General features: G+C 47.4%; 1 protein-coding gene across 1 annotated transcript in view; it reads right to left on the bottom strand.

The window, feature by feature from the left end:
• LOC126428433 (unconventional myosin-Ib) overlaps positions 1–26,454 on the bottom strand; it is an 852,237-nt gene that overhangs the window by 266,702 nt on the left and 559,081 nt on the right. Inside the window, exons 4-5 of the mRNA XM_050090358.1 lie at positions 24,854–24,978; positions 24,623–24,706 (exon numbers count right to left, since the gene is read on the bottom strand). Of these exons, the coding sequence (XP_049946315.1) occupies positions 24,623–24,706; positions 24,854–24,978 (209 nt within the window). The remainder of the gene's footprint in view (positions 1–24,622; positions 24,707–24,853; positions 24,979–26,454) is intronic.

Below are 26,454 nucleotides of genomic sequence, written 5' to 3'. Positions count from 1 at the left end.
GTTTCAGCAATAATCGACATTCCTATCTCAGACCCCAGAGTCCAGCACAATTACTGAAACGTTCCTTCTCATTCATCTCGGAGCTTCTGCAACGTCTGGTTAAATTCTGTCGCCGCTGCGGGCAGAGTCCACTATCTCTTAGTGCTGTGCGGTGCAAGAGACAAATCACGCGACGTATTGTTCCGTGGACTTTCTCCTAAATGTTCGACGGCGGACCTGGATAATTTCTAGGCCCTGCTAACCTACGCTATAAAGCCAAATAAGAGTTACCAGCTTATCTTAGACCCGCGAGACAAGGTTAAATTAGTCACTTCCAATACACCACTACTCCAGATCCTACAGCAATGTGACTATTCTTCAAAGATTCCAAGTCTGCCCCGCTGGATTGGAAAACAAACACCACGACCAGTCTCTTCCTCGACACCAACCAGTTTCAACCATCTCTCCTTTAAGCGACGCAGGAAAATAGTCTAAAGTCAAAGAGGTTAAGGGTATACAAGACAACTCTTCATACAAGAGAACTCCACTCTTCAAACTGCTATTGAAGCGAAACACAGATTATGCTCTTCTAATATTCATTGCCAAGACCGTTTCGTCCGTCAGATAGCTATTCGAGCTAGGCAATTGCTCCGCGCTCTGTTAGGTCGCATCTTCGTTACCAGTCCGTGTACTCTGAAGCCTCTCTTTTATGACAATACGCCATGATTGTAAATAATTTCGTTGATATTTTTATATAATCGTGAATTACACTCCTGGAAATGGAAAAAAGAACACATTGACACCGGTGTGTCAGACCCACCATACTTGCTCCTGACACTGCGAGAGGGCTGTCCAAGCAATGATCACACGCACGGCACAGCGGACACACCAGGAACCGCGGTATTGGCCGTCGAATGGCGCTAGCTGCGCAGCATTTGTGCACCGCCGCCGTCAGTGTCAGCCAGTTTGCCGTGGCATACGGAGCTCCATCGCAGTCTTTAACACTGGTAGCATGCCGCGACAGCGTGGACGTGAACCGTATGTGCAGTTGACGGACTTTGAGCGAGGGCGTATAGTGGGCATGCGGGAGGCCGGGTGGACGTACTGCCGAATTGCTCAACACGTGGGGCGTGAGGTCTCCACAGTACATCGATGTTGTCGCCAGTGGTCGGCGGAAGGTGCACGTGCCCGTCGATCTGGGACTTGACTGCAGCGACGCACGGATGCACGCCAAGACCGTAGGATCGTACGCAGTGCCGTAGGGGACCGCACCGCCACTTCCCAGCAAATTAGGGACAGTGTTGCTCCTGGGGTATCGGCGAGGACCATTCGCAACCGTCTCCATGAAGCTGGGCTACGGTCCCGCACACCGTTAGGCCGTCTTCTGCTCACGCCCCAACATCGTGCAGCCCGCCTCCAGTGGTGTCGCGACAGGCGTGAATGGAGGGACGAATGGAGACGTGTCGTCTCCAGCGATGAGAGTCGCTTCTGCCTTGGTGCCAATGATGGTCGTATGCGTGTTTGGCGCCGTGCAGGTGAGCGCCACAATCAGGACTGCATACGACCGAGGCACACAGGGCCAACACCCGGCATCATGGTGTGGGGAGCGATCTCCTACACTGGCCGTACACCACTGGTGATCGTCGAGGGGACACTGAATAGTGCACGGTACATCCAAACCGTCATCGAACCCATCGTTCTACCATTCCTAGACCGGCAAGGGAACTTGCTGTTCCAACAGGACAATGCACGTCCGCATGTATCCCGTGCCACCCAACGTGCTCTAGAAGGTGTACGTCAACTACCCTGGCCAGCAAGATCTCCGGATCTGTCCCCCATTGAGCATGTTTGGGACTGGATGAAGCGTCGTCTCACGCGGTCTGCACGTCCAGCACGAACGCTGGTCCAACTGAGGCGCCAGGTGGAAATGGCATGGCAAGCTGTTCCACAGGACTACATCCAGCATCTCTACGATCGTCTCCATGGGAGAATAGCAGCCTGCATTGCTGCGAAAGGTGGATATACACTGTACTAGTGCCGACATTGTGCATGCTCTGTTGCCTTTGTCTACGTGCCTGTGGTTCTGTCAGTGTGATCATGTGATGTATCTGACCCCAGGAATGTGTCAATAAAGTTTCCCCTTCCTGGGACAATGAATTCACGGTGTTCTTATTTCAATTTCCAGGAGTGTATTTATGAACAACAATTTCAAAAGAGTAAGTCGTGTAATAAGAACTTCTAGGCGTAAGAAGTTACAGGTATGTCAACTTTTGTGTTCTACACACATCAAAAATGTTTTGCATCACCTCGGCTCCGAGAGTTCCGGAACATGTACAGAAAATTGGAACAGAGATGAACATAAACATCATTTGCGCCCTTTTTATTGCTCGTGAAAACCACACATTGCATGTTGTACCACCATACAGCGTCCAGATTGCTGTACAAACCGATGCCTCTTATAGCCATCAGCAGCACGTCCTCTTGTACTGATGCATGCCTGTATTCATCGTGGCATACTATCCACAAGTTCAAGGCACTGTTGGTCCAGATTGTCACACTCTTCAACGGCGATTCGACGTAGATCCCTCAGAGTGGTTGGTCGGTCACGTCGTCCATAAAAAGCCCTTTTCAATCTATCCCAGGCATGTTCGATAGGGTTCATGTCTGGAGAACATGCTGGCCACTCTAGTCGAGCGATGTCGTTATTCTGAAGGAAGTGATTCACAAGATGTGCACGATGGGGACTCGTATTGTCGTCCATGAAGAAGACGGTTGCCTCGCCAATATGCTGCCGATATACACTCCTGGAAATTGAAATAAGAACACCGTGAATTCATTGTCCCAGGAAGGGGAAACTTTATTGACACATTCCTGGGGTCAGATACATCACATAATCACACTGTCAGAACCACAGGCACATAGACACAGGCAACAGAGCATGCACAATGTCGGCACTAGTACAGTGTATATACACCTTTCGCAGCAATGCAGGCTGCTATTCTCCCATGGAGACGATCGTAGAGATGCTGGATGTAGTCCTGTGGAACGGCTTGCCATGCCATTTCCACCTGGCGCCTCAGTTGGACCAGCGTTCGTGCTGGACGTGCAGACCGCGTGAGACGACGCTTCATCCAGTCCCAAACATGCTCAATGGGGGACAGATCCGGAGATCTTGCTGGCCAGGGTAGTTGACTTACACCTTCTAGAGCATGTTGGGTGGCACGGGATACATGCGGACGTGCATTGTCCTGTTGGAACAGCAAGTTCCCTTGCCGGTCAAGGAATGGTAGAACGATGGGTTCGATGACGGTTTGGATGTACCGTGCACTATTCAGTGTCCCCTCGACGATCACCAGTGGTGTACGGCCAGTGTAGGAGATCGCTCCCCACACCATGATGCCGGGTGTTGGCCCTGTGTGCCTCGGTCGTATGCAGTCCTGATTGTGGCGCTCACCTGCACGGCGCCAAACACGCATACGACCATCATTGGCACCAAGGCAGAAGCGACTCTCATCGCTGAAGACGACACGTCTCCATTCGTCCCTCCATTCACGCCTGTCGCGACACCACTGGAGGCGGGCTGCACGATGTTGGGGCGTGAGCGGAAGACGGCCTAACGGTGTGCGGGACCGTAGCCCAGCTTCATGGAGACGGTTGCGAATGGTCCTCGCCGATACCCCAGGAGCAACAGTGTCCCTAATTTGCTGGGAAGTGGTGGTGCGGTCCCCTACGGCACTGCGTAGGATCCTACGGTCTTGGCGTGCATCCGTGCGTCGCTGCGGTCCGGTCCCAGGTCGACGGGCACGTGCACCTTCCGCCGACCACTGGCGACAACATCGATGTACTGTGGAGACCTCACGCCCCACGTGTTGAGCAATTCGGCAGTACGTACACCCGGCCTCCCGCATGCACACTATGCTCCGTCGCTCAAAGTCCGTCAACTGCACATACGGTTCACGTCCACGCTGTCGCGGCATGCTACCAGTGTTAAAGACTGCGATGGAGCTCCGTATGCCACGGCAAACTGGCTGACACTGACGGCGGCGGTGCACAAATGCTGCGCAGCTAGCGCCATTCGACGGCCAACACCGCGGTTCCTGGTGTGTCCGCTGTGCCGTGCGTGTGATGATTGCTTGTACAGCCGTATCGCAGTGTCCGGAGCAAGTATGGTGGGTCTGACACACCGGTGTCAATGTGTTCTTTTTTCCATTTCCAGGAGTGTAGTTGCGGCGCTTTCCATGAGCACCAGCGGCGTACGTCGGCCCCACTTAATGCCACCCCAAAACAGCAGGGAACCACGACCTTGCTGCACTCGCTGGACAGTGTGTGTAAGGCGTTCAGCCTGACCGGGTTGCCTCCAAGCACGTCTCCGACGATTGTCTGGTTGAAGGCATATTCGATACTCATTCGTGAAGAGAACGTGATGCCAGTCCTGAGTGGTCCATTTGGCATGTTGTTGGGCCCATCTGTACCGCGCTGCATGGTGTCGTGGTTGCAAAGAAGGGACTCACCATGGACGTTGGGAGTGAAGTTGTGCATCATGCAGCCTATTGCGCACAGTTTGAGTCGTAATACGACGTCCTGTGGCTGCACGAAAAGCATTGTTCAACGTGGTGGCGTTGCTGTCAGGGGCCCTCCGAGCCATAATCCGTAGGTAGCGGTCATCCATTGCAGTAGTATCCCTTGGGCGGCCTGAGCGAGGCATGTCATTGAAAGTTCCTGTCTCTCTGTATCCCCTCCATGTCCGAACAACTTTGCTTTGGTTCACTCCGAGACGCCTGGACACTAAACTTGTTGAGAGCACTTCCTGGCACAAAGTAACAATGCGGACGCGATCAAAACACGGTATTGACCGTCTCTAGTCCGTGCGACGAGTGATTGGTAGTGACAGTTCCGGCGGGCAGACGGCGCTGTTGCCGAACGTGGCTCACAGCACGCGGCGCCCTGTCTGCTACACGCATTCTCTAGCAGCAGAAATAAAAGCGAGACAAAATACAAGTCGTATTGGTACGCGTGAATTTATTTAAAGTTGATGCTTGAAATATATTAACTCGAAAACTGATAAGAGCTATTTAGTACAAGTATCTAAGATGCTGAAACATAATAAAGTTATTTGTTAAACTTCACAACTGAAATGAAAACTATTTTCGCAAGTTGTTGAACATTAGCAGTTTTGGTTTCCATTGTTAAGTATTAGCATTATTAATTTTTTTCTACTACAAGCTACAGAATAATTGGTCGGCGTATTAAGAGTTATAATCTGAAGAAAGTACTCGCAATATGATGATCTGGTTGTAGATCGATAGCAAACTCCCTCCTTACATTCCTGAATACGTTGTAGTTACTGTAATGGAAAAACACCACTCACATCACTGTCAGAATCTGATTTGAAACCGTCTTCCTCAGCACTACTCGAACTATCACTGCTCTCTCCCAGATGTATAATTAAATTTTCGATGCATTCTTCCACAACCCCTTCGGTTTTGGCCGCCTCTCTGATGGCACTTGCAGTGCTGTTTACGATTTTAGCCCACGTCTCGCTTGTCACTTTATTGATAGCTGCTGGAAGGAGAGTTTCCAATTCAGAGATCGTGAATTTTTTATTGTTTGCAGCAATGTAATCTTTTATCTGCGCCCACACTCCTTCAATTGCACTGAAGTGACAGTAGTATGGAGGAAGCCGAACGATTTCATGCCCGTGCCTTTTAGCAATCTCGTCAATTACATATGTTGGAAATTGGGGTTTCTTTTGTGCCACAATTTCGAGCAGTTCCGCCTTCCTTAAATCTCCTCTGAAATCTACTTTTCGCCGTTTCAACCACTGAATGATATCGTCTTTTTTTGTTGGCAAGATTGGTGCCTTATCGTGAACAACGGAATGATAAGGCGCATTGTCCATAACAATCACTGATGGACTTGTCAGATTCGTCATAAGCGATGTCTCGAACCATTCTTGAAATACTACACTGTTCATTTCTTCATGGTAATCTCCCGTCTTTTTTGACCGAAACATTTTCAAGCTGTTTGGCACAAAACCTTTCGATGTTCCTGCATGTAAGACAATAATACGCCCTCCTTTGCCAACAGGCACTGCCATTGTCCCCTCGGGCGTTCCATCATTCCAGCCTCTACGTAAAGAATGGCTGGCATTGACCCAAGTTTCATCTAACCACACTATACTTTCGAATTCCACACCCATGATCCTGCGCAGAAATCTGCACGGCCATGCAACTACATCTGTCCTTTCCATTAATATTTTGCGTCCGTTAAACAGTGAATAGCTGAAGCCTATGTCTTTCATTAAAAAGATCGTCTTTCTGAAGCGACACCTGTAATTTAGATAGAGTGGGATGTTCCCTTCTCTTATAATACAGGGTGTTTCAAAAATGACCGGTATATTTGAAACGGCAATAAAAACTAAACGAGCAGCGATAGAAATACACCGTTTGTTGCAATATGCTTGGGACAACAGTACATTTTCAGGCAGACAAACTTTCGAAATTACAGTAGTTACAATTTTCAACAACAGATGGCGCTGCGGTCTGGGAAACTCTATAGTACGATATTTTCCACATATCCACCATGCATAGCAATAATATGCCGTAGTCTCTGAATGAAATTACCCGAAACCTTTGACAACGTGTCTGGCGGAATGGCTTCACATGCAGATGAGATGTACTGCTTCAGCTGTTCAATTGTTTCTGGATCCTCGCGGTACACCTGGTCTTTCAAGTGTCCCCACAGAAAGAAGTCACAGGGGTTCATGTCTGGCGAATAGGGAGGCCAATCCACGCCGCCCCCTGTATGTTTCGGATAGCCCAAAGCAATCACACGATCATCGAAATATTCATTCAGGAAATTAAAGACGTCGGCCGTGCGATGTGGCCGGGCACCATCTTGCATAAATGACGAGGTGTTCGCAGTGTCGTCTAAGGCAGTTTGTACCGCCACAAATTCACGAAGAATGTCCAGATAGCGTGATGCAGTAATCGTTTCGGATCTGAAAAATGGGCCAATGATTCCTTTGGAAGAAATGGCGGCCCAGACCAGTACTTTTTGAGGATGCAGGGACGATGGGACTGCAACATGGGGCTTTTCGGTTCCCCATATGCGCCAGTTCTGTTTATTGACGAAGCCGTCTAGGTAAAAATAAGCTTCGTCAGTAAACCAAATGCTGCCCACATGCATATCGCCGTCATCAATCCTGTGCACTATATCGTTAGCAAATGTCTCTCGTGCAGCAATGGTAGTGGCGCTGAGGGGTTGCCGCGTTTGAATTTTGTATGGATAGAGGTGTAAACTCTGGCGCATGAGATGATACGTGGACGTTGGCGTCATTTGGACCGCAGCTGCAACACGGCGAACGGAAACCTGAGGCCGCTGTTGGATCACCTGCTGCACTAGCTGCGCGTTGCCCTCTGTGGTTGCCGTACGCAGTCGCCCTACCTTTCCAGCACGTTCATCCGTCACGTTCCCAGTCCGTTGAAATTTTTCAAACAGACCCTTTATTGTATCGCTTTTCGGTCCTTTGGTTACATTAAACCTCCGTTGAACACTTCGTCTTGTTGCAACAACACTGTGTTCTAGGCGGTGGAATTCCAACACAAGAAGAATCCTCTGTTCTAAGGAATAAACCATGTTGTCTACAGCACACTTGCACGTTGTGAACAGCACACGCTTACAGCAGAAAGACGACGTACAGAATGGCGCACCCACAGACTGCGTTGTCTTCTATATCTTTCACATCACTTGCAGCGCCATATGTTGTTGAAAATTGTAACTACTGTAGTTTCGAAAGTTTGTCCGCCTGAAAATGTACTGTTGTCCCAAGCATATTGCAACAAACGGTGTATTTCTATCGCTGCTCGTTTAGTTTTTATTGCCGTTTCAAATATACCGGTCATTTTTGAAACACCCTGTAGCTGTATATATGACGACGAATAGCTTCTTTCTGAAAATCGTCCAAAGCTGTCACCTGCTTATTTCTCGGTCGCTTCTTTCCTGGTGTGTGCAGCTTTGTTGTGCCACTCTCGTCACAATCTACACTATACTGTTCTTTCCCTATCTTTACAACAGTGTTCTTACTTATTTTCAATGCTGCTGCAGTTCTCTTCACAACCTGAACAAAAGGAATTAAGGGCCCACCTTTGTCCTTTTCCTTCTCAAAGTAATCCCTCACAGAGCACACGAATTCACGGGCCTGGGTGTGTAGCACACTTTTCTTCCTCCGTTTCACTTCTTGTGTTGGGCTGGTACTACCCGCCGCACTAGACATTGTTTACAACGAAACATAAACAAAGAAACACTAAAAACAACAAAAACGAAATAAACTGCGAATTCAACTTCAGACAAACGACGAACGACCGCACCGCCTGCACGCGAGACACTGGTAAGTTTCATAAGCGCGCGCGACCGGCTTTCAGATCGGCGACGTGGCCCTTGCTACCCGCTCAGAGTCAGGCCGTCATTGGCTGCCTGCCTGCGGTCGCTAGGCAACGGAAAGACGCTACCGAGTTGTCAATACCAAAGACTCGTCTCCCAGGCTATAGGCATGGTTGAACTACAGACAACACGAGCCATGTGCCTCTTTCCTGGTGGAATGACTGTAACTGATCGGCTGTCGGACTACCTCCGTCTAATAGGCGCTGCTCATGCATGATTGTTTACATCTTGGTGCGTGTTTACTAACGACCAAAGGGACTGTGTCTGTGATACAATATCCACAGTCCACGTCTATCTTCAGGAGTTCTGGGAACCGGTGTGAGGCAAAACTTTTTTTGATGTGTGTATAATTCTATAAACAGTTGTGACGATAGTGTCTGAGCCAGCCGCTGTGGCCGAGCGGTTCTAGGTACTTCAGTCCGCGCTGCTGCTACGATCGCAGGTTCGAATCCTGCCTCGGGCATGGATGTGTGTGATGTCCCTAGGTTAGCTAGGTTTAAGTAGTTCTAAGTCTAGGGGACTGATGACCTCCCATGTTAATTACCACAGTGCTTAGAGCCATTTTAACCATTTGATAGGGGTCTCGTTCTCATTTTCTCATTCTGTCTCATCTCATATTGTCTCCATTTCTCTGTATTGTGTTAGCTTGCGTAAGCGCTTATTGTGAAAATATATAATGTGAAGGTGCTGACAACTTTAATTTTAGAGTTACCTTCCGCCTTCTCTGAAAGTAATTGTCTTTGTGAGAGGTAAAAGTTTTATTATTAAAAAGAACTGTTAATTAATTTTTAAGTGAATTCAGGGAAGTGAGACAGGGAGTTTTAGTGGGCAGGAGAACTTTAATTATTTTTAATCGCTACATTAGGCAGCACAGCGCAGCGATCGCCATTTTTTCATCAATCGAACGAAAGTTTAAAACAGGCACAGGATCTTTGACTGCCAGCGTTAATGAACATCGACTTTGTAAAAATTCGCAAAAAATAACTTCTGACGTGAATATAACTTACTTGTGAAAGTGTAAAATTAATTTGGACAGGACTTGCTTAAAAACCCTGTTTTAGGACAAATTTTAAAGATAGTAAATTGTGGCGTCTTCTCGCAAGGAAAATTTACCACGCCGAGAGTTCAGGTATAAAGTCAGGTATAAAAGACGACTGACCACTACCAACTAGTCAAGGAATATCAAGATTACGAGAGTCACCAAAACCCTCGCTAATATGAAACCCCCGCCTCGAAAACCTGCAATATATTTAAGATATTTCCCAGACACACGAAAGGGAACGCACTTCCGAGCACTTCTGAACTTTCTACATCCAGAGAAACAACCAGCCGGACTAAGAGAAGCCTTCATCTCCAGACTAGAGAATACGCGCAGTTCAACCACGGGCACTGCCACTGTTACCCGCAATAGTGAGCGGTATTTAGCGTGGGGATGGCGGACATCACTGAAACAACCGGTTTACGTATAATTTCGAAGGTTTCCACGGGCAGTCAGTCGACATTGAGCGTATCTGGGATGCGTGTATCTGGGGGCGTGTGCAGCTGGAGTGATGTGGGATCCCTGATAAGTCTAGATACGACTCTGACAGGTGACACGTACGTTCCCATCCTGTCTAATCACCTGTATCGATTCCGACGGACTTGAGCAATTCCACCAGAACAATGCGACACACCATACGTCCAGAACTGTTACAGAGTGGCTCCAGAAACATTATTTTGAGTTTAAACACTTCCGCTGGCCCCCAGACATTACTGAGCGTATCTGGGATGCGTTACTGTTCAGAAGAGATCTCCACTACCTTGTACTCTTACGGTTTATGGACAGCGCTACAGGATTCATGGTGTCCTCCAGCAATACTCCAGACAGTAATCGAGTCCATGCCACCTGGCATTGCGGCACTATTGCGTGCTCGCGGGGGCGCTACATGATACACTCCTGGAAATGGAAAAAAAGAACACATTGACACCGGTGTGTCAGACCCACCATACTTGCTCCGGACACTGCGAGAGGGCTGTACAAACAATGATCACACGCACGGCACAGCGGACACACCAGGAACCGCGGTGTTGGCCGTCGAATGGCGCTAGCTGCGCAGCATTTGTGCACCGCCGCCGTCAGTGTCAGCCAGTTTGCCGTGGCATACGGAGCTCCATCGCAGTCTTTAACACTGGTAGCATGCCGCGACAGCGTGGACGTGAACCGTATGTGCAGTTGACGGACTTTGAGCGAGGGCGTATAGTGGGCATGCGGGAGGCCGGGTGGACGTACCGCCGAATTGCTCAACACGTGGGGCGCGAGGTCTCCACAGTACATCGATGTTGTCGCCAGTGGTCGGCGGAAGGTGCACGTGCCCGTCGACCTGGGACCGGACCGCAGCGACGCACCGATGCACGCCAAGACCGTAGGATCCTACGCAGTGCCGTAGGGGACCGCACCGCCACTTCCCAGCAAATTAGGGACACTGTTGCTCCTGGGGTATCGGAGGACCATTCGCAACCGTCTCCATGAAGCTGGGCTACGGTCCCGCACACCGTTAGGCCGTCTTCCGCTCACGCCCCAACATCGTGCAGCCCGCCTCCAGTGGTGTCGCGACAGGCGTGAATGGAGGGACGAATGGAGACGTGTCGTCTTCAGCGATGAGAGTCGCTTCTGCCTTGGTGCCAATGATGGTCGTATGCGTGTTTGGCGCCGTGCAGGTGAGCGCCACAATCAGGACTGCATACGACCGAGGCACACAGGGCCAACACCCGGCATCATGGTGTGGGGAGCGATCTCCTACACTGGCCGTACACCACTGGTGATCGTCGAGGGGACACTGAATAGTGCACGGTACATCCAAACCGTCATCGAACCCATAGTTCTACCATTCCTAGACCGGCAAGGGAACTTGCTGTTCCAACAGGACAATGCACGTCCGCATGTATCCCGTGCCACCCAACGTGCTCTAGAAGGTGTACGTCAACTACCCTGGCCAGCAAGATCTCCAGATCGTCCCCCATTGAGCATGTTTGGGACTGGATGAAGCGTCGTCTCACACAGTCTGCACGTCCAGCACGAACGCTGGTCCAACTGAGGCGCCAGGTGGAAATGGCATGGCAAGCCGTTCCACAGGACTACATCCAGCATCTCTACGATCGTCTCCATGGGAGAATAGTAGCCTGCATTGCTGCGAAAGGTGGATATACACTGTACTAGTGCCGACATTGTGCATGCTCTGTTGCCTGTGTCTATGTGCCTGTGGTTCTGTCAGTGTGATCATGTGATGTATCTGACCCCAGGAATGTGTCAATAAAGTTTCCCCTTCCTGGGACAATGAATTCACGGTGTTCTTATTTCAATTTCCAGGAGTGTATTAGGCAGGTGTACCAATTTCTTTGGCTATTGAATGTACTACTATATTTCTTCCTCTTGCCTGAGAGGATGAGTGTGGCTAAGGTCCAGTTGGACATATCCTTCACTGGTGAGTGTTGTCCGTCCATGTGCGTTTATGCTGAGTGTTCTTTGGTTTTTAGAGACTTTGCTGCTGCTCGATAGCCGGCAGGTGTGGCCGAGCGGTCCTAGGCGCTTCATTCTGGAACCGCGCGACCGCTACGGTCGCAGGTTCGAATCCTGCCTAGGGCATGGAAATGTGTGATGTCCTTAGGTTAGTTACATTTAAGTAGTTCTAAGTTCTAGGGGACTGATGACCTCAAATGTTAAGTCCCCATATTGCTCAGAGCCATTTGACCCATTTGCTACTCGGTGAGTACTGACCTAGGGTACTGATTAATTCATTCCGCGATGTCCTAGCTTTGTTATAAAACTGTTCCGCCAGGTATGAAACGGCGTCTGCAGTTTCTCTCTGTCTGCAGCTACGTGGAGATCTTTTGCGAGGGAATGCAGTGGAAATGTAGCGCTCGTCGAAGTGCTCTGTAGACGTTCCATCATAGATCTGGCCGCTTATTCCCATGCAAGGTACAAATATTTCAGTATTCGTCTAATTAGATTTCGTTAGATGGTTACGCCAGTGCTTGGATGTAGGCAATTGTTGTAACTGAGGACAGGATATAGGATCTGCATCCTGCCGAGGGCCTTCTTGCGGCGTTCCTCTAAGTTGTACTTCCAAGTTAAGCGCTTGTCTAGCGTCACGCAGAGGTTCAAATGGCTCTGAGCACTATGGGACTTAACATCTGAGGTCATCAGTCCCCTAGAACTTAGAACTACTTAAACCCAACTAACCTAAGGACATCACACACAGTCATGCCCGAGGCAGGATTCGAACCTACGACGGTAGCAGTCGCGCGGTTCCGGACTGAAGCGCCTACAAATGCTCGCCACCGCTGCCGGCTACGCAGAGGTACCTCACAGTCTTTCTCCAAGTGAGGCTGTGTCCTTGCAACTGTGCACGTCATCTAGTGGACCTGCCATTATACCACCTTCGACTCTTTCCTGCGCGAAAGACGGCCTCCTTTTTTACAGACTCGGCCTAATTCGAATGGCGAAAGTATTTTGTTTTGCTTTGTTGTCAACTGTACGGGAAAAATGCGCGCAATACGGAATACGTACTCGTAATTAAATGTTTTTTCCATGAATAACAACGTGCCTTAATACTAATTTACTCCAATGTATAGAGATTACATACCGCTATTGTACGAACTATAAGACGCACCTTAATTGTTATGCAATTTTTTTTAAAAAATAACTTTTCTACCATTTTTGTTATTAGAGTGCAAACCCAGACTAAAAATGCCCTTAATCTGAAAAACCGAACTGATCATTACAATCCCTGAAAATCGTCCTCTGACCTTTCTGCTTCTCCTTTTTCTTCTTCTTCCTCTTCGTCGTCATCGTTGTCCTCTTCATATACAGGGTGCTACAAAAAGGTACGGCCAAACTTTCAGGAAACATTCCTCACACACAAATAAAGAAAATATGTTATGTGGACATGCGTCCGGAAACGCTTAATTTCCATTTTAGAGCTCATTTTAGTTTCGTCAGTATGTACTGTACTTCCTCGATTCACCGCCAGTTGGCCCAATTGAAGGAAGGTAATGTTGACTTCGGTGCTTGTGTTGACATGCGACTCATTGCTCTACAGTACTAGCATCAAGCACATCAGTACGTAGCATCAACAGGTTAGTGTTCATCACGAACGTGGTTTTGCAGTCAGTGCAATGTTTACAAATGCGGAGTTGGCGGATGCCCATTTGATGTACGGATTAGCACGGGGCAATAGCCGTGGCGCGGTACGTTTGTATCGAGACAGATTTCCAGAACGAAAGTGTCCCGACAGTAAGACGTTCGAAGCAATTGATCGGTGTCGGAGCACGGAACATTCCAGCCTATGACTCGCGACTGGGGAAGACCTAGAACGACGAGGACACCTGCAAGAGACGAGCCAATTCTTCGTGCAGTTGACGATATCCCTAATGTCAGCGTCAGAGAAGTTGCTGCTGTAAAAGGTAACGTTGACCACGTCTTAGGGAGCACGGAACATTCCAGCCTATGACTCGCGACTGGGGAAGACCTAGAACGACGAGGACACCTGCAATGGACAAGGCAGTTCTTCGTGCAGTTGACGATAACCCTAATGTCAGCGTCAGAGAAGTTGCTGCTGTACAAGGTAACGTTGACCACGTCACTGTATGGAGAATGCTACGGGAGAACCAGTTGTTTCCGTACCATGTACAGCGTGTGTAGGCACTATCAGCAGCTGATTGGCCTCCACGGGTACACTTCTGCGAATGGTTCATCCGACAATGTGTCAATCCTCATTTCAGTGCAAATGTTCTTTTTACAGATGTTTCTCTTTACGTGATCAAATTGTAAATTTTCACAATCAACATGTGTGGGCTGACGAGAATCCGCACGCAATTGTGCAATCACGTCAACACAGATTTTCTGTGAACGTTTGGGCAGGCATTGTTGGTGATGTCTTGATTGGGCCCCATGTTCTTCCACCTACGCTCAATGGAGCACGTTATCATGATTTCATACGGGATAGTCTACCTGTACTGCTAGAACATGTGCCTTTACAAATACGACACAACATGTGGTTCATGCACGATGCAGCTCCTGCACATTTCTGTCGAAGTGTTCGTACGCTTCTCAACAACAGATTCGGTGACCGATGGATTGGTAGTTGTTGTTGTTGTTGTGGTCTTCAGTCCTGAGACTGGTTTGATGCAGCTCTCCATGCTACTCTATCCTGTGCAAGCTTTTTCATCTCCCAGTACCTACTGCAACCTACATCCTTCTGAATCTGCTTAGTGTATTCATCTCTTGGTCTCCCTCTACGATTTTTACCCTCCACGCTGCCCTCCAATACTAAATTGGTGATCCCTTGATGCCTCAGAACATGTCCTACCAACCGATCCCTTCTTCTGGTCAAGTTGTGCCACAAACTTCTCTTCTCCCCAATCCTATTCAATACTTCCTCATTAGTTATGTGATCTACCCATCTAATCTTCAGCATTCTTCTGTAGCACCACATTTCGAAAGCTTCTATTCTCTTCTTGTCCAAACTATTTATCGTCCATGTTTCACTTGCATACATGGCTACACTCCATACGAATACTTTCAGAAATGACATCCTGACACTTAAATCTATACTGGATGTTAACAAATTTCTCTTCTTCAGAAACGCTTTCCTTGCCATTGCCAGCCTACATTTTATATCCTCTCTACTTCGACCATCATCAGTTATTTTGCTCCCCAAATAGCAAAACTGCTTTACTACTTTAAGTGCCTCATTTCCTAATCTAATTCCCTCAGCATCACCCGACTTAATTAGACTACATTCCATTATCCTTGTTTTGCTTTTGTTGATGTTCATCTTATATCCTCCTTCCAAGACACTGTCCATTCCATTCAACTGCTCTTCCAAGTCCTTTGCTGTCTCTGACAGAATTACAATGTCATCGGCGAACCTCAAAGTTTTTATTTCTTCTCCATGAATTTTAATACCTACTCCGAATTTTTCTTTTGTTTCCTTTACTGCTTGCTCAATATACAGATTGAACAACATCGGGGAGAGGCTACAACCCTGTCTTACTCCCTTCCCAACCACTGCTTCCCTTTCATGTCCCTCGACTCTTATAACTGCCATCTGGTTTCTGTACAAATTGTAAATAGCCTTTCGCTCCCTGTATTTTACCCCTGCCACCTTTAGAATTTGAAAGAGAGTATTCCAGTCAACATTGTCAAAAGCTTTCTCTAAGTCTACAAATGCTAGAAACGTAGGTTTGCGTTTCCTTAATCTTTCTTCTAAGATAAGTCGTAAGGTCAGTATTGCCTCACGTGTTCCAGTGTTTCTACGGAATCCAAACTGATCTTCCCCGAGGTTGGTTTCTACTAGTTTTTCCATTCGTCTGTAAAGAATTCGTGTTAGTATTTTGCAGCTGTGACTTATTAAGCTGATAGTTCGGTAATTTTCACATCTGTCAACACCTGCTTTCTTTGGGATTGGAATTATTATATTCTTCTTGAAGTCTGAGGGTATTTCGCCTGTTTCATACATCTTGCTCACCAGATGGTAGAGTTTTGTCAGGACTGGCTCTCCCACGGCCGTCAGTAGTTCCAATGGAATATTGTCTACTCCGGGGGCCTTGTTTCGACTCAGGTCTTTCAGTGCTCTGTCAAACTCTTCACGCAGTATCATATCTCCCATTTCATCTTCATCTACATCCTCTTCCATTTCCATAATATTGTCCTCAAGTACATCGCCCTTGTATAGACCCTCTATATACTCCTTCCACCTTTCTGCTTTCCCTTCTTTGCTTAGAACTGGGTTTCCATCTGAGCTCTTGATATTCATACAAGCCGTTCTCTTATCTCCAAAGGTCTCTTTAATTTTCCTGTAGGCGGTATCTATCTTACCCCTAGTGAGATAGGCCTCTACATCCTTACATTTGTCCTCTAGCCATCCCTGCTTAGCCATTTTGCACTTCCTGTCGATCTCATTTTTGAGACGTTTGTATTCCTTTTTGCCTGTTTCACTTACTGCATTTTTATATTTTCTCCTTTCATCAATTAAATTCAATATTTCTTCTGTTACCCAAGGATTTCTACTAGCCCTTGTCTTTTTACCTACTTGATCCTCTGCTGCCTTCACTACTTCATCCCTCAAAGCTACCCATTCTTCTTCTACTGTATTTATTTCCCCCATTCCTGTCAATTGCTCCCTTATGCTCTCCCTGAATCTCTGTACAACCTCTGGTTCTTTTAGTTTATCCAGGTCCCATCTCCTTAAATTCCCACCTTTTTGCAGTTTCTTCAGTTTTAATCTACAGGTCATAACCAATAGATTGTGGTCAGAGTCCACATCTGCCCCTGGAAATGTCTTACAATTTAAAACCTGGTTCCTAAATCTCTGTCTTACCATTATATAATCTATCTGATACCTTTTAGTATCTCCAGGGTTCTTCCATGTATACAACCTTCTTTCATGATTCTTAAACCAAGTGTTAGTTATGATTATGTTGTGCTCTGTGCAAAATTCGACCAGGCGGCTTCCTCTTTCATTTCTGTCCCCCAATCCATATTCACCTACTATGTTTCCTTCTCTCCCTTTTCCTACACTCGAATTCCAGTCACCCATGACTATTAAATTTTCGTCTCCCTTCACAATCTGAATAATTTCTTTTATTTCATCATACATTTCTTCAATTTCTTCGTCATCTGCAGAGCTAGTTGGCATATAAACTTGTACTACTGTAGTAGGTGTGGGCTTCGTATCTATCTTGGCCACAATAATGCGTTCACTATGCTGTTTGTAGTAGCTTACCCGCATTCCTATTTTCCTATTCATTATTAAACCTACTCCTGCATTACCCCTATTTGATTTTGTGTTTATAACCCTGTAGTCACCTGACCAGAAGTCTTGTTCCTCCTGCCACCGAACTTCACTAATTCCCACTATATCTAACTTCAACCTATCCATTTCCCTTTTTAAATTTTCTAACCTACCTGCCCGATTAAGGGATCTGACATTCCACGCTCCGATCCGTAGAACGCCAGTTTTCTTTCTCCTGAAAGTTCATGGGGGGGGGGGGGGGGGGGGATTGGTAGAGGCGGACCAATTCCATGGCCTCCACGCTCTCCTGACCTCAACCTTCTTGACTTTCATTTATGTGGGCATTTGAAAGCTCTTGTCTACGCAACCCCGGTACCAAATGTAGAGACTCTTCGTGCTCGTATTGTGGACGGCTGTGATACAATACGCCATTCTCCAGGGCTGCATCAGCGCATTAGGGATTCCATGAGACGGAGGGTGGATGCATGTATCCTCGCTAACGGAGGACATTTTGAACATTTCCTGTAACAAAGTGTTTGAAGTCACGCTAGCACGTTCTGATGCTGAGTGTTTGCATTCCATGATTGTGATTTGAAGATAAGTAATAAAATGAGCTCTAACATGGAAGGTAAGCGTTTCCGGACACATGTCCACATAACATATTTTCTTTCTTTGTGTGTGAGGAATGTTTTCTAAAAGTTTGGCCGTACCTTTTTGTAACACCCTGTATAAGTGGATCATCCTGCCATCGAGAGCGTTACTTATGCCGCACTTCATGAAATAATTAACAACACTGTATTCTCTAACTCTAGACCACGATTGTTTTATCCACTGACACGCTTGTTTGATTGAAGGTTGTTTTAAAGCTCCCTTCGGCGTGAATTCATGTTGGGTTTCATCCATCATCCATCTGCTCCATTCTTCTCTCATGTACCCTTTAAATAGTTTATTTGTCGAGACACCAAGGGGTTGCAATTGTGAATTAAGTCCTCCCAGAATAACAGCAATCTCTGTATTTCCCCGTCTCAATTTCTCTTTCATAGAATTTCTCAATGACTGCTACACCGATCTAGCACAAGAAGAGAACTCTTCTTCAATAAAGAACCTGTCCTTCTCTTCCACGCTCTGCTAATCCATAATTTCATACCAGACTCATTCAATCCTTGTCATGTACGTGAACAACACCACCTGCGGTTTTTTAGAAGGTTTTGGCATCGTTTTGCGCTTGAAAATGATCACTGAATTAAGTTTAGTACAGTCAGCACAACATGAAAGCACAACAGTGTAGTGCTGTTTTCATGTCCACATGTTTTTTATATTTACTGTTTTAGCACCTTTCATGGCAAGAGTTCTATCACTCGGCACATCAAATGTCACCGGAGTTTCGTCCTTGTTCGCTACTTGGCTTAGTTCCACTATGGTTTTTTAATAAAGCGACAGAAAGATAATATTTTCTCTTCAAACTTTTGCGTAATTCCTGGGATATTTTGGTTTTGGTTCGCATGTTAAGTCCATGAAGCTAAATATACGGGGGCGATGGCAACGGAGTACAATATTACACTGGATAAAATGACTTCAAAAATCAGAGAATATTGCTTCAACAGATTCAATTATTTTTTTGATAACTGTATAGCAATATACGTTGCAATGTATTTCAAACCCATTTTAACAAAAGAATAAGAACGGCATATAGCTTACTATCTAAACTAATAAATATCATTTAAATTAAAATGGGCGTCATATTATTTATTAATATACATTGCATGTATATTAACGAAAGTGTACCACTTACAATAATCAAGAAAGCTAAGTATGCGGGGTATGCCTACCAACACTTAAATTGCTGACCCTAGACAAAAACTTCGAAATCGCCAGACATCTGGATCAAATCGTATTATTTTCTCGGGCACACACATCTGTACACACATTTTTACCCTGAACTCCAAAAACTACTTTAAGCAACACCAAATTTTACCAATTTGTGTGTGGAGGACCCCCGACTCTCCTTTTGTTAAGCGATATTCCATTCCCCCCCCCCCCCCCCCCCAAATCCCCCTCCCCAGCCATTAGCCCCCCCTCTCCCTTGATCGACTTCTAGAATCACTCTGTTCATATACCTGTAGCAACAATCAACTCCACCTTTTGAAGTCTATTAAGTTCCACTGTAGCGCTACATTACGACCAAGTATTTGAACCCTTTTTGTATTAATTACAGTGCCATTTTGACGGCGTCCTTCAATCCATTTCAATACATCATCTACTAGTTTTAGCCATTTTGCATTCAGTACTCTATTTACACATTTTTTTTTCAATTCTTCTTTACTAGCCCGCCAATGGTGAATGTTTTCTTTTCTGTTGGTGGAGAGACGAAATGCTGCACAGCTTCTATGTTTCCACATTCTTCCGCATACGCTATTACTTTCAATTTAGAGCCCGCGTCATATGGATACCTTTTATTTTTTTCCATTGCGAAACTAGCTACCAACAGAAACACACTACTGGCCATTAAAATTGCTACACCAGAAAGATGACGTGCTACAGACGCGAAATTTAACCGACAGGAAGATGATGCTGTGATATGCAAATGATTAGCTTTTCAGAGCATTCACTCAAGGTTGGCGCCGGTGGCGACACCTACAACGTGCTGGCATGAGGAGAATTTCCAACCGATTTCTCATACACAAACAGCAGTTGACCGGCGTTGCCTGGTGAAACGTTGTTGTGATGCCTCGTGTGAGGAGGAGAAATGCGTACCATCACGTTTCCGACTTTGATAAAGGTCGGATTGTAGCCTATCGCGATTGCGGTTTATCGTATCGCGACATTGCTGATCGCGTTGGTCGAGATCCAATGACTGTTAGCAGAATATGGAATCGGTAGGGTCAGGAGGGTAATACAGAACGCCGTGCTGGATCCCAACGGCCTCGTATCACTAGCAGTCGACATGACAGGCATCTTATCCGCATGGCTCTAAGGGATCGTGCAGCCACGTCTCGACCCCTGAGTCAACAGATGGGGACGTTTGTAAGACAACAACCATCTGCACGAACAGTTCGACGACGTTTGCAGCAGCATGGACTATCAGCTCGGAGACCACGGCTACGGTTACCCTTGACGCTGCATCACAGACAGGAGCGCCTGCAATGGTGTACTCAACGACGAACCTGGGCACACGAATGGCAAAACGTCATTTTTTCGGATGAATCCAGATTCTGTTTACAGCATCACGATGGTCGCATCCGTGTTTGGCGACATCATGGTGAACGCACATTGGAAGCGTGTATTCGTCATCGCCATACTGGCGTATTACTCGGCGTGATGGTATGGGGTGTCATTGGTTACAGGTCTTGGTCACCTCTTGTTCGCATTGACAGCACTTAGAACAGTGGACGTTACATTTCAGATGTGTTACGACCCGTGGCTCTACCCTTCATTCGATCCCTGCGAAAACCCTACATTTCAGCAGGATAATGCACGACCGCACGTTCGATTGTTGCCCTGGGCAGCACATTCTCCAGATCTCTCACCAATTGAAAACGTCTGGTCAATGGTGGCCGAGCAACTGGCTCGTCACAATACGCCAGTCACTACTCTTGATGAACTGTGGTATTGTGTTGAAGCTGCATGGGCAGCTGTACCTGTACACCCCATCCAAGCTCTGTTTGACTCAATGCCCAGTCGTATGAACGCCGTTATTACAGACAGAGGTGGTTGTTCTGGGTACTGATTTTTCAGGATCTATGCACCCAAATTGCGTGAAAATGCAATCACATGTCAGTTCTAGTATAATATATCTGTCCAATGAATACCTGTTTATCATTTGCATTTCTTCTTGGTTTAGCAATTTTAATGGCCAGTGGTGTATTGTACAGTTACTGGAACACAAATCACTTTCAATTCAAGTTCACTGGCTCCGTATGCTGCAGTGGCGCATCATAGGCTGGACAGTGTTCTGGGTTTATTGTGGCGGGGCGGGAGGGAGACAGTGTTAGCAAGTTTCTGAATTCCCATCGCGTCTGTGCACTGCTGCTGTCAATTGAACCCAACGTTGCCAGATAGAGATAGATTTCCCGTGGCATCGAATAAATGGCCATTTTTAAGACTGGCGGGAATTTTAAATCAAGCACTGGACATTTTTATATTAATTTCGAGTATAAAGCACTCCGTCATCAGGCCCCATGTGGCCCACTGGGACCATCCGACCGCCGTGTCATCCTCAGTTGAGGATGCGGATAGGAGGGGCGTGTGGTCAGCACACCGCTATCCCGGTCGTTATGACGGTTTTCTTTGACCGGAGCCGCTACTATTCCGTCGAGTAGCTCCTCAATTGGCATCACGAGGCTGAGTGCACCCCGAAAAATGGCAAAAGCGCATGGCGGCCCGGATGGTCATCCATCCAAGTGCCGTCCGCGCCCGACAGCGCTTCGGTGATCTGACGGTAACCGGTGTATCCACTGCGATAAGGCCGTTGCCAATTTCGAGTATAAGGCAGACCTAACTTTTGGAGGCAATATTTCGAAGATCATAATGTAGGGTAGATAGCTACTTTTACTTTTACGGCTTATTCTGTTCCGAACAGAAGGAGTGCTGCAGGGCCAGAGTGGTATAGTCCGTGCAGGATAAGGTGATCGACGTGCAGTGATCAATTTTCTTCGAAACGTTGGGCGGGTTTGTTTGTTGGGAAGGGAAGGCCAACAGTGACTGAAACCTTTTGCTTTACTTATAGCTTTATATGTCAGGTTATATGTCAGGTTCACGATGATGTGCCCATAATCTCGTTACTGGTCATAGTTATTGTGATATTTACATGGAAGTAAGACACTGCGCGAAATTCGAAGAAAGTTTGTAATGATAAGTAGAGGTCGGTATGATAGTTGGGTGCATATTGCATAATATATTGTAGCATATGAAATTTAGCTAACATAGGAATTTTTCTTTAGGTTTGGCTGGAGATCTCTATCTGTCACCAATCTCGAGAAAATTGATGTGACATAACACACTCATTTGCGATCGCGCCGCGCCAGAGTGAAATACCCACGACGGTTTGAGATGTCGGAATGAAATTTTGGCAAATAATAGCACGCAGATAGGAGAGCATTTGTGATATGGTTATTCCGCAAAACTTTATTATCAACCATGTTATTCCATTAACTACAGCCTTTTTCGATGAAAGAACGCATTTTGAGGGCCATCGATAGCTGGTGAAATGAGCGATGCAATGGGTTTTGGAACAACATAAGTGAAGACATTACACGTTTATTTAGTACCGAGATTGTGCTGTTTCATAAGCTACTGATCTTACTTTTCCTCGTTTCTTCATTTAATAAACATAATAAACCGCTTCTTCAGAATTCATTTGCAGCTACGTCTGCATAACATGTAGAGGTGAGACTGTCCAAACTCCACTGGATCTCGGCAAAAGAAGCAAATTTTAATATGGCAATCAGGGAAATGTGTAGGTTTTACTCAATATTCGCCACTGATGATGCTCCTCTGGAAGTTACGAGGGGTGTTTGAAAAGTCCGTGTAAAGTCCGAGGGATGGAACCACCGGCACGTATCGAAGTCATGTTTAGTTAGTAGCATCTTTGGAGAGAACGCACACCAAGTACAGCCTTATTGGTCTATTTCTTTGTGTTTGGCATTCCTATGAATCAAGGAAGTCGAGTGATTGGCAAAAAATGGGCGAAAAAGAATTTCGTGTTGTAATTAAACATTATGGAAGGCAAAACGCCTCAGGAGACTAAAGAGAAGCTTGATAAACTTAAAGGCGACTCTGCACCTTCGATCAGAACAGTTTGTAAGTGGATTGAAAGTTTTCAGTGTGGCCATATGGGCACAAGTTATGCTGAACGTTCTGGACGCCCTGTGGAGGTTACGACTCCAGAAATCGTTGGTAAAATCCATGGTATGGTGATGGATGACAGAAGAGTTAAGGTGCATGAGATTGCTAGTGCTGTGGGCATCTCGAATGAATGGGTACATAATATTTTGCATAAACATTTGGACATGAGAAAGCTATCCGCAAGATGGGTTCCGCGATTACTCACGCTTGACTAAAAACGGAATCGTGTAAAGCGTTGCAAGGATGGTTTACAACTGTTCAGGAAGAATCCACATGACTTTAAACGTCGTTTTTTCACTGTGGATGAAACATGAATACATTACAACTGAGACCAAGGAACAATCTAGGAAGAAGGGACAATCTGCAACAAAAAAGGTGAAGACCATTCTTTCAGCTGGAAAGGTTATGGCGACTGTCTTTTGGGATTCGCAAGGGATAATCCTCATCGACTATCTGGAGAAGGGTAAAACTATTACAGTTGCATATTATTCATCGTTATTGGACAGTTTGAAAACCGAGCTGCAAGAAAAACGCCGGCGATTGGACCGCAAAAAAGTCCTTTTCCATCACGTCAATGCACCAACACACACATCAGCAGTTGTGGTCGGAAAATTAATGGAAATTGCATTCCAACTTGTTTCACATCCCCCCCCCCCCCCCCCCCCTATTCTCCAGACTTGGCTCCCTTGGACTACTGTTTGTTCCCCAATTTGAAGAAATGGCTGGTGGGACAGAGATTTTATTCAAACGAGGAGGTGATTGCAGTAACTAATAGCTATTTTAGAGACTTGGACAATTCCTATTATTCGGAAGGGATCAACAAATTAGAACAGCGTTGGACGAAGTGTATAAGTCTTAAAGGAGACTATGTTAGAAAACATGTAAGTAGTTTTTATTTTTGCACGCCACTCATACAGATGGTTAACAAAGCACTCTGTCTTCAGGCCACGAGTGGCCTACTGGGACCATCCGACCGCCATGTCATCCTCGGTGGAGGATGCAGATAGAAGGGGCGTGGGGTCTGCACACCGCTCTCCCGATCGTAAGATGTTATTCTTGACCGATCCCACTGCTATTTGGTCGAGCAGCTCCTCAATTGGCATCACGAGGCTGAGTGCACCCCGAAAAATGGCAACAGTGCATGGCAGCCTGGATAGTCACTCACCCAAGTGCCAACCACGCCAGACAGCGATTTAGTTTGGTGATCTTACGAGAACCGGTGTATCCACTGTGGCAAGGCCGTTACAAATGGTTAACAAGCCAGGCGAAAATAAACCGTTGCATTTTCGACGAAATTCATTTTAGATAGTAAGCAAAGCAGAGGTGCTAGCAGAACGTTTTGAATGACCAACATGCAAGTGTGGGCATGGAGGCCCCAAACCGCCCCCCCCCCTCCCCCCCCGCCCTCCCCCTCCCCCCCCCCCCCCCCGCAGACTTGATACAGAAAATGTGAGTGTGGGCTTGAGCTTAGTGCAGCACTTCCTCTCCAGCGCTCAGCATTTCCCCTACAGCACCTGCCCATTACCCCCACCACTCTCCACACCTTCGCGTCAAGCGGGCAGGCCTTTCTGCGCGCACTGTACCTTCGAGTAGCGGCGCCGACTGGACGAGCCTCTCCCTGATGGCCGCCGCGGAGGCTGCAGCCGCCGCCGCCGCCGCCGCCGCCGCTGACGCCCCCGCAGTCGCGGGCGAGGGCGCGTGCGTGGGCGTGTGCGGGTGGTGCGGCGCGTGGTGCTGGTGCTGGTGCGCGTGGTGCGGCGCGTGGTGCTGCTGGTGGTGGTGGCGGCCGTGGCGCGGCTGGTGGAAGGGCACGCAGAGGAAGGCCAGCACGAGGCGCGCCGCCTCCGTCTTGCCCGCGCCGCTCTCGCCCGACACCACCACGCACTGGTCCTCGTGGCGATCCCGCAGGAAGCGGTAGGCGCAGGCTGCCGACGCGTACCTGCCGGCACCCCAGAACACTGTAGCCTGGCTACGCGTGCTCACGTACTCTGCCAACTACTCGTTGACCTTCCAGACAGGGCATAGTAGCCGGCCGATGTAGGGCACTGATGACCTCAGATGTTAAGTCCCATAGTGCTCAGAGCCCTTTGAGCCATTTGAACAGGGCATGGTAAGAATGGGTTGGTTGGTTGGGGGAAGGGACCAAACAGCCGACGCGTACCTGCCGGCTTCCCAGAGCACTGTAGCCTGGCCACGCCTGCTCATGTACTCTGCTAACCACTCGTTGATCTTTCAGACAGGGCATAGTAGCCGGCCGATGTGGCCGAACGGTTATATGCGCTTCAGTCCGGAACCGCTCTGGTGCTACGGTTGCAGGTTTGAATCCTGCCTCGGGCATGGGTGTGTGTGATGTCCTTAGGTTAGTTAGGTTTAAGTAGTTCTAAGTTCTAGGCGACTGATGACCTCAGATGTTAAGTCCCATAGTGCTCAGAGCCATTTGAACAGGGCATGGTAAGAATGGGTTGGTTGGTTGGGGGAAGGGACCAAACAGCCGACGCGTACCTGCCGGCTTCCCAGAGCACTGTAGTCTGGCCACGCCTGCTCATGTACTCTGCTAACCACTCGTTGATCCTTCAGACGGGGCATAGTAGCCGGCCGATGTGGCCGAACGGTTATATGCGCTTCAGTACGGAACCACTCTGGTGCTACGGTTGCAGGTTTGAATCCTGCCTCGGGCATGGGTGTGTTTGATGTCCTTAGGTTAGTTAGGTTTAAGTAGTTCTAAGTTCTAGAGCACTGATGACCTCAGATGTTGTCCCATAGTGCTCAGAACCATTTGAACAGGGCGCAGTAAGACTGGGTTGGTAGGTTGGGGGAAGGGACCGAACACAAACTACTCATTGACCTTTTGGACAGGGCATAGTAGCCGGCCGATGTGGCCGAGTGGTTATACGTGCATCGGTCCAGAACTGCACTGCTGCTACAGTTGCAGGTTCAAATCCTGCTTCGGGCATGGATGTGTGTGATGTCCTTAGGTTAGTTAGGTATGAGTTGTTCTAAGTTCTAGGGGACTAATGACCACAGATGTTTAAGTCCCATAGTGCTCAGAGCCATTTGAACAGGGCATAGTAAGACTGGGTTGATTGGTTGGGGGAAGGGACCAAACACAAACTACTCATTGACCTTTTGAACAGGGCATAATAGCTGGACCATGTGGCCGAACGGTTATATGCGCTTCAGTACGGAACCGCTCTGGTGCTACGGTTGCAGGTTTGAATCCTGCCTCGGGCATGGGTGTGTGTGATGTCCTTAGGTTAGTTAGGTTTAAGTAGTTCTAAGTTCTAGGGGACTGATGACCTCAGATGTTGTCCCATAGTGCTCAGAACCATTTGAACAGGGCGCAGTAAGACTGGGTTGGTAGGTTGGGGGAAGGGACCGAACACAAACTACTCATTGACCTTTTGGACAGGGCATA

The sequence above is a fragment of the Schistocerca serialis genome, chromosome 12 (genome assembly GCF_023864345.2).
Source record: "Schistocerca serialis cubense isolate TAMUIC-IGC-003099 chromosome 12, iqSchSeri2.2, whole genome shotgun sequence".
Classification (NCBI taxonomy): Eukaryota; Metazoa; Arthropoda; class Insecta; order Orthoptera; family Acrididae; genus Schistocerca; species Schistocerca serialis.
Note: the sequence above shows the minus strand (reverse complement) of the source record. Positions and strands in the feature narration are given on the sequence as shown.